Source organism: Biomphalaria glabrata, chromosome 5 (assembly GCF_947242115.1).
Source record: "Biomphalaria glabrata chromosome 5, xgBioGlab47.1, whole genome shotgun sequence".
Taxonomy (NCBI): domain Eukaryota; kingdom Metazoa; phylum Mollusca; class Gastropoda; family Planorbidae; genus Biomphalaria; species Biomphalaria glabrata.
Window position 1 is genome coordinate 42,027,342 of NC_074715.1, and position 9,871 is coordinate 42,037,212.

At 38.2% G+C, this 9,871-nt stretch overlaps 1 protein-coding gene across 1 annotated transcript in view; it reads right to left on the reverse strand.

Annotated features, from left to right (window-relative positions):
* The window catches only part of LOC106063584 (cerebral cavernous malformations protein 2 homolog), an 18,782-nt gene extending 10,600 nt beyond the window's left edge, over positions 1-8,182 (reverse strand). Inside the window, exon 1 of the mRNA XM_056028463.1 lies at positions 7,946-8,182. Within this exon, the coding sequence (XP_055884438.1) occupies positions 7,946-7,975 (30 nt within the window). The 5' untranslated portion in view covers positions 7,976-8,182. The remainder of the gene's footprint in view (positions 1-7,945) is intronic.
* Positions 8,183-9,871: the final 1,689 nt, after the last annotated feature.

Genomic DNA, 9,871 nt, shown 5'->3' on the forward strand with positions numbered 1-9,871 from the left:
ACAGATGAATAATTGATTACAATTAAAACACACATCAGAAGCACACGAGAAGCAGGCACTGATTACACATAAAGCAGTTTGTCTGGTTTCACTTATAGTAGGCCTAACTATTTTAAAATGCACCAAACATGTTGTTTTGTTTGTTCGTAAAATGTTTTACATGTTTCGGATGTTCCTTCAGAGTTGAAGATAATTACTTCCTAGTCCAAACCTCCCGCAGGACGACGGGGGATGGGAGCGTGCAGGGTTTGAACCCTGGACCATCGATAAATCTGAACGACAATCCAGCGCCCAAACCGCACGACCAGGCAGCCATCCAATTCAAAGATCTTCTCAAATTGAAAGCTGACTAGAACTTTTCCTCCAAGACAAATAGAAAATAACATTTTATCATATTCTAGTCCTTTACTAAATATAATGAGAGCTATAATTATGTGCAAATGAAAAAAAAATCGTCACGACTACGTGCTACAGAATTTTGAATTGCAAGCCCATAATAAAGCGTGCATGGTTGGACATGAATTACAGATTAGCTTATTCCAATTATATAGATTATCCTCATAAACTTTATTTCAGTGAAATCACTACATGCTAATTTGCTTCGTATCAAAAGTTAATTGATTTGAAGGTGTAAAAAACATGAATACTCTCTTGCGCGCTTAAAGATTGCACGAAACAGGAAAGGCTTGATATTAACTATCAAACAATTTACAGCCCAGACACCAGAACATAACATCTGGCATAGGTTTCTGTCACATACTCGTTTGAGATTCAATGTGACATGAAGTGAGATATGAGATGTAATATAAATGGATTCTAAGTGATGTATTTCCAAGGCTGGAGTTGCCAAGTGCAATATTTTATTATGATTATTAAATGTTTTGTCTGTTGAGACGATGCTTGCTTCTAAATATATGTGTTGTGGTCAAATTACTCAGTGAACATAGTGGCACTACGCAACAACAAAATTGATCAGGATAAAGTTATTTAATGTTTGCACAAAGAACATTCTAACAAGACCAGAAGAGGCCCTAATGCTATACACATAAACATTCGCGTTATCAGCATATGTCAAAGATATGCCAGTTTCGAAACAGCTTATGGACCTAATGTAATCAGAAGAAAAAGGGAACATTATGCCCAGTAGCGGCCTTAGGGGGTGGCAAGTGGGACAACCTCCCCTGGCCCTGTGATTGGAGATTCCCTTGACACTGTCAGCTTCGAAAACCAGAACAGTTCTCATAATACTCAATATCTTTGGAAATCTTTCCAGGCATCTTTATAATACCAAATACTATTTCTATGTAAGCTCTTAACATGACTTCAGCAGCACAAGGTTTCTGTACATCCCGTTAAGTGTGTGACTTTGTGGTTGGATTTAGCTCTGAGAATGTCAAATGGTAGCACAACGAATAACGTGATGCAAGAAAAATTAGAAAAGTAAAACTGCTGTAGCGCGCAGTCTTAACAAAAATTCTAGCGATTGTACAGTACCTTTAAGAAAACAACACCGCATATCATGGGAGAACAGATAAACAAATGAACAACGGTGATAGCCGAAGTCTTCCCATTGAAGAAGAATTAAGAACGCCGAGGCTCACGGCCATTACATCGGGCATATGATTCAAAACAAGCATATGAACATTATGGCATCAGAAGTAAAAGGGAACATTATTGATAAATCAAACTTGCAAAATATTTTCCCGTCATTCTTGACTACACACCTGATGTTAGCCACAAAGAGCTGATGTCCCTTATATTGAGTTTTTTGGACGTATCCTAATGTTGACAACTTAACAGGAAAGGGTTTGCCATGGCGCTTCTTGCTGCGCTGGTGAACGCTGTTCAGGACATCGCCGATTGTCGTGTCCAGGGATACAAATACAATGGTATAAACTTGAAGGGAAAGCACCAAGGAGTCTAAGCACACATTATTCGCATCAACAATCGACCTTTTGCGCTCTTCTTGCGGCGGCCATAATCTTAACCTTCAGAGTGTTTAGCAGAAATATTATTATGTAGTTTGTTGATTGTTCATGAACAAATGTCTTAATCATTAGTTACGTTGATTAAACTTTAAGGCAAAATCTTTCATAAAGTACATTATGTAATGTAGTCAAACGGCCAATAGTACAGTACATACATAAGGTACTATGTTTTGTAGCAAACATAAGACCTACAACATTAGAGGCGGACGAGACATTAGCATGATGTGATGTGGTATGGATATATAGCCTACACTTACGGCTTAGGGCCCCGCATATGACACTCGCCCAGGGCCCAGAGCACTGTTAAGGCCGCCTCTGCCCATGCCTCCAGAGTGTCGAAGTCTAACAGCCATCAACAAATAAGATAAGATAATACAAGGCAGGACTATTACAGTAGACCTACACACGCAAGTATCTTTTTTCCATAAATTGTGAGAAGTCACCTTCCAGGAGCTTCTTGTAAACCAGAAGACCACGGAAAATCTGTTATAAGTTATAAAATGGTTTCGTTTTAATAATTTACACCTAGGATTAGAGTGGGTTATATGACAGTGCGTGGCTCACTGCGGTCGCATAGGTTGCAGTGACCTAAGGCAGGCTCTGAAAAATATCGGCGTATGCTACTCACTGTATAATAATAAGCTTTTTTTTACATAAATTAATTACATTTTTTAACATCGTTTACTTTCAAAATACACCACCAATAAGATACAGCAAGAGAAATAAATAAATAGAAATCGCTATATGACAAGCGTGAGAGACATAAAACGCTTGGGCTTGTGATAGCTACATATAAAGAGGCTCGAGGTTCTCAACATCGGACTCAATCAGAGTTGTGCTTACTGAGCAACTAAAACCATTACTGAAAACATTTTCCCTGGGTAGGTTAGGCTACTTCACACAAAAAAAGTATTTACTCAGAGAATGTAATAATTCATAATTCAGTGACAATGAAACGTAACATCTATTTAGCACACACACACACAAATGATTGCAATAAACCTTTAAAAAAAAAGAACTATTTTATTGTGGTCTAAATTATTTTGTCTAACATTAATACATCTGTACGTTAATGGGTGTTTCTCAATTCTAGTTGGCAGCACTTAATGATGCCAAAATTATTTTTGATAAACAAATCTGGATTTGTTTTTGGCCAGGAAGAGACAACAAGGAATGTCGCGAAAAATAATTTTTGACGCTCACATTCATGATTACCAGATTCTTAACCATTTTTAATACATGTGTCATATATTATTTGAACTCTGTAGTGTAACTGAGTTGATTTTCTGCGTGCGTCCAGCGTGTCTGAAGGTCATGGCCATTGTGTGTGTTTCATGTCCAGTGTGTGTGTGTGTGTATAGACTGCATCAGTGGTATGCTAGACGTGCTGGTTTCATTCACTGTTTACTGTAGTCTAATTTTGTCGAATAAAGCCATGTCATTGGTATTCTAGTCGTTATCATTTCATTACAATTTATTCGACAAAATTATGTATCTGGATTAGTGTTGGATTCCTTAATTTACAATGGATAAATTACTCAGACCGAAAGAGTTGGACATTGATCCTAATGCTCCTCTGGCCTCAGAAAAATGGACTCACTGGTATGACACATTTCAGAATTTTCTTTCATCCATCAAGGATATAAACGAAGACTTTAAACTAAAGTTGTTGAAGAATCACGTATCTGCTACGGTTTATATGCTCATCAGTGATGTATCGTCCTATTCGATGGCCATAGACACACTCAAGACTACTTATATTAAGGTAAAGAATGACATTTTTGCTAGACATTTGGTTGCTACATGTAAACAGCAGCCGGGCCAAACGGTAGAGTCCTTTATGCTAAAGTTGCGAAGCCTGGCCCGGGACTGTGACTTTAAAGAAGTAACTGCTGAACAGCACAGAGACATTTGCATTAGAGACGCCTTCATAACTGGTCTGGCATCCAACACTATTAGACAGCGGTTACTGGAAAAGACATCTCTTACTCTACAAAGCGCTTTTGACGAAGCAGTGTTTCTACAGTGTTAGAAACAGCCACAACGCATGCTCAGGCTTACAATTCAACGAACAAAACCTCTTGTGGGGCAATGAAAACACCAACTAGCTCCCATCTAGAAACATACATTTCTAACGAAGACCAGGAATTAAATGCCATTAAGTCGCTATGCTACTTTTGTGGTAGGAGGAGACACTCTAGGACTGAATGCCCTGCTCGAAATGCATTATGTCATCAGTGCGGTAAAAAGGGACACTTCCAAACTGTTTGTAAATCAAGTAAAACAACAGCCAACAAAGCTGACAGCAAAATATCACTGACCAGTGTGATAACTCCATGTACCTTGTCATCAACGCATTTCTCTGGGCTTACACAGTCTACGGCCCAAGTGAACGTCAACGGGTTGCTGTTGCAAGCTCTCATAGACACTGGCAGCTGTGAAAGTTACATATCAGAAGCCATCGTCAAGAGAAATAAATGGCCAGTACGTCCGTCTACAAACAGAATATTCATGGCCACTACACATCTTTCTGAAAAGACATTAGGACATACATTTGCCGATGTCCAGTACAAGGGAGAACACTACAAAAAGGTCAAACTTTCTCTACTTGCTGGATTGTGCTCGGATGTAATCCTTGGTGTAGACTTTATAAGTCTTCATAAGGAATTGACCATACCGTACGGAGGAAAACGCAATCCTCTACACATCTGTGGTCTTAAAGCAGCACGAGTCGAAACACCGAGCCTATTCAGTAATCTAACTTCTGACTGCAGACCGGTAGCTACTAAGTCCCGAAAGCACTCAATAGGTGATAACAAATTTATTGAGTCCGAAGTTAGAAAACTCCTCTCGGACAAAATCATTGAACCTTCAAAGTCTCCCTGGAGAGCACAGGTGCTTGTGACAACAAACGAGAGACATAAAAGAAGGATGGTCATTGATTATAGTCAAACAATAAATCGCTTCACCTTACTGGATGCATACCCAATGCCCCGAGTCGATGAACTGGTAGAACGGATATCCAACTATTCCGTTTTTAGTACTCTGGACCTCAAAAGTGCCTACCATCAAATACCAATCAAGACTGAGGAAAGGCAGTTTACTGCATTTGAGGCATGTGGCAAACTCTACCAGTTCTGTCGCATCCCTTTCGGTGTTACCAACGGAGTTGCATGCTTTCAGAGAACAATAAATCAAATTATTGAGAATGAAAAGTTGCAGGACACCTTTGCATACGTGGACAATGTAACGGTATGTGGTCATGATCAAGAGTCGCACGATGAGAATATGCAAAGATTTCTAGATGCTTCTAGAAAGTATGGGATCATATTTAATGAAGACAAAAGTACGATAGCCACTGACAAAGTTTGCCTATTGGGATATGAAATTTCTAAAGGCCTTCTCAAGCCAGACCCTGAAAGAGTCCAGGCTTTAAGAAACCTTCCTCCCCCTCATGATATGCGCTCACAAAAACGGATTGTGGGCATAATGGCGTACTACTCACAGTGGATCCCAAATTTTTCTAACAAAATAAATGTTTTGGCAAATAACATGTCGTTCCCTCTTTCAGAAACAGTAAAGACAGCCCTTAACGAATTAAAGCAGGAGCTGGAGAAAGCTGCCATCTTCACCATCGACTATACTCGACCTCTGACGGTTGAAACAGACGCTTCGGATGTTGCAATAGCTGCCACCCTCAACCAGGATGGCCGCCCCGTGGCGTTCTTTTCAAGAACACTCTCTAAAAGTGAAAGGCGGCACTCAGCTATAGAAAAAGAAGCTTATGCCATTGTAGAATCTTTAAGGAAATGGCACCACTACTTAGTAGGAAATCGCTTTACCCTTGTCACGGATCAACGCTCTGTGGCCTTCATGTACGACAAACAGAGCAAAGGGAAAATAAAGAATGAGAAAATTCAAAGGTGGAGACTGGAACTGAGCTGTTTTCACTACGATGTCTTGTATAGACCAGGCAAACACAATGTAGCGGCTGATACGTTTTCTAGAAACGGGTGTGTGTCAGCTATGAGTCGAAATGAATTGAAACTGCTCCATGACTCTCTGTGTCATCCGGGAGTAACAAGACTATGGCATTTAGTGCGAGCGAAAAACTTACCTTTCTCTTGTGAAGATGTCAGGCTGGTTGTCAACCAGTGCAGAATCTGTGCCGAAGTGAAACCCAGATATTTCAGTAATTCTAATGGAACTCTAATTAAGGCGATGCAGCCTTTCCAGAGACTAAGTATGGACTTCAAAGGACCGCTCCCTTCTACATCTCGGAACACATACCTGCTAACCATAGTTGACGAATTTTCAAGATTCCCGTTTGCATACGCCTGTTCTGATATGTCAGCTTCAACAGTAATCAGATGTCTAGAGAATTTATTTGGACTATTCGGAATGCCTGACTATGTACACTCTGATAGAGGTACCTCATTCATGTCAAGAGAGGTGCAGGAATTTTTACACGAGAGAGGGGTGGCTACAAGCAGGACGACCCCTTATAATCCCAGAGGGAACTCTCAAGTAGAAAGGCTAAACGGGTCATTATGGAAAGCTATAACTCTGGCCTTAAAAACTCAAGGACTCCCGGTTTCCAAATGGGAGCAGGCGTTAAACCAAGCCCTGCACTCTCTTCGTTCTCTGCTGTGTACCGCTACAAACGAGACACCTCACTAGAGAATATTCAAGTTCTATGGCAGGTCCACCTTCGGCAAATCACTCCCGACATGGTTAGCTCAACCAGGAAAAGTGTTGTTAAAAAAGGGAGTCCGTGCATCAAAATATGACGATGGTACAATAGCTGTGGACTTAATTACATGCAACCCACAGTATGCCATTGTAAGACTTCCTGATGGAAGAGAAGAAACAGTGTCATTGCGACATTTGGCCCCAGCTCCAAGAGAGGGACAATCAGAGGTGTATCAAAATATGGAACATGAAGACTTTGAGCCGGAGACAAACCCTATGGGATGCAGGTGCCTACTGACCATGTGACTATAGAACCAATGGCTGCTCCTAACACACATGTACAACAAGGGGAAAATGGACATCAAGAAGAAGTAAATACAGGGGTTGAGTCTTCAGTTAGAGAGCCGCCGATGTCACCTACTCCAAGCGACGGCAGTATTGGTCCTGGTAGATATAACCTAAGACCAAGAACGAGCAGACCTAATTATAAGGTCTAACATTTATTTAATTATTTTTCCATATCACAAGTTCTAACTCAGTATCTGTAGGCTTAATATGACACACTTTGAACTGATCATTTTATAGTGTATAGCTTTTCTAGTTAGGCTTTTGTATTGTATAACTTATTACATTATTATTCAAGACAACTGGTCTTAATATTTGTATGCATAATATGACACTTAGGGACTGATAATTTATAGTGTATAACGTGTTTGTTTATAGTTATACAATGCTTTTCAATAGAGTAACTCTAAGTATTCTGTAGGGATACTAAGGCCTTTTATATCGATGTCCTTCACTATTATTTACATGTTTATGTTCCTATAACTTTTAGGCGGGGTGATTGTAGTGTAACTGAGTTAATTTTCTGCGTACACGTGTCCAGCGTGTCTGAAGGTCATGGCCAGTGTGTGTGTTTCATGTCCAGTGTGTGTGTGTGTGTATAGACTGCATCAGTGGTATGCTAGACGTGCTGGTTTCATTCACTGTTTACTGTAGTCTAATTTTGTCGAATAAAGCCATGTCATTGGTATTCTAGTCGTTATCATTTCATTACAAACTCTATTATGTATATTTATTTATGGCATACAATGTGATACAACTTACATTACTTACAAGCATTCTTCTTTGACCACAGTCCACATAATCATATAAAAATGATATTATTTTAATTATCATATCATCATAGTCTAATGGAAGGAAAACATTAATAAATTAATAATTTTAAAATATTTCATTAAATTTAAGTTTAACTTTAAACTTACACTAGGTTTGTGTCTTAAATCATTATCCATATTCTAGCAGAAATCTGGTCTAAAACTCGTTAACATTATATTTATATTAATTATAATTATAACATATTCTAGACTATCATAGATTATGTAGACCTAGATGTAGATAGATATCTAAATTTTAGATCTATCTTAGTATCTAGAGTCCAGATCTAGATATGATAGTTACAGTAGATCTAGATCTAGATCTAGTCTAGTAGCCTAAATTTAGTAATTTGGGTAAATAAAAAAGATATAATTTTTTTTTCCTAGTTTATTTGGATTTCAGTTATCGGTTACTTTTTCTAGTGCACTTGCCTAGATATCTCTTATAAACTAATCCCCCATGACCCTTATAATCCAAGACCATATAAATATAGGGCTTGTCTTCTCGAGTTCTAAGATCTTATCTTATCTTATATAATACAGACGTTACTTCAAAAAAGAAGATGATTACGTCCTACGCGTCATGCATTTAGTCATGCATATTAACCAATGACTTAAATTCTGCCAAGTCACTGGTTTTCCTGGCTAGCTCAGGCAACCCATTCCATGCTCTAATAGCACTAGGGAAGAAGGAGTATTTGTACAAATTTGTCCTAGCATATGGGACGAGGAATGTGCCTGTTTCTTTGTGTCTTTCAGAGTATTTTATTAAATTTTGTTTTTGTATTTGAAGATTATGGTTCAGTGTTTTATGTATGATTGCTACTTTACTTTTGAGCCTTCTGTCCTGAAGGCTTTCTAAATTTAGTGATTTTACTAAAGGTGTTACTCTAGTCAAATGTGAATATTCGTTTGTTATGAATCGCACTGCTCTATTTTGTGTCTGTTCCAGTTTCTTAATGTTTTCTTGAGTTGAGGGGTCCCAAACGGAGGATGCATATTCTATTATTGGCCTAACCAAGGTTAAATAACATTTTAGTTTTATGTTCTTATTTGATTTATAGAAATTTCTTTTAATAAATCCTAATGCTTTGTTTGATTTTTTTGTAGTTTCATCAATATGTGGATTCCATGACAGTTTTTCATTTATTATAACACCTAGGTATTTTGCGTTTTTAGTCTGTGTTACTGGTTTGCCATGAATAAGATAAGTGGAATTAATCTGTTTTAGTTTTTTTGTTACTCTTAACAACTGACATTTTTCTGGGTGGAAAGACATGCTCCAATTCGATTCCCATTTCTGTAATTCATCTAATTCTCTTTGTAAAATATCTGTGTCTTGTGTTGTTTTTATTGTTCTATATATTATGCAATCGTCTGCAAATAATCTGACTTTTGTTCCTGAAGTAATGCAATTTGGTAAGTCATTTATGTAAATTAAAAATAGTAGTGGACCCAAGACTGTTCCTTGAGGTACACCTGAGTTTACTGTTATCGGTGTTGATTTAGAGCCATTTATTATTACAGTTTGTTCTCTCCCTATCAGAAAATCTTTAATCCACTGATGCAATGTACCATTAATGCCGAAATATTTTAATTTTTTAAGCAAACTATGGTGGTGAACTTTGTCAAAAGCCTTAGAAAAATCTAGTAAGATAGCATCTATTTGTTCACTATTATCTAAACCTTTTGAAAAATCATCAATTAGTCCTATTAGTTGTGTTTCACGTGATCTATATTTCCTAAAGCCATGTTGGTATGGTGTGAGGACATTATGTTTGTCTAAGTGGTTTATAATGTTGCTACATATTATTTGTTCTAGGATTTTACATGTGATGCTGGTAAGTGATACTGGTCTGTAGTTTCCTGGGTCAGATTTTTCTCCTTTTTTAAATAGGGGGGTGACATTAGCTTCTTTCCAGTCCTTTGGTGCTCTGCCCTGGTTAAGTGAAGCCTAAAAGAGTATTTTGAACACTGGGGCTAGCTCATTGCTTAGTTCTTTGAGTAATCTAGCTGGAATACCATCAGGTCCAG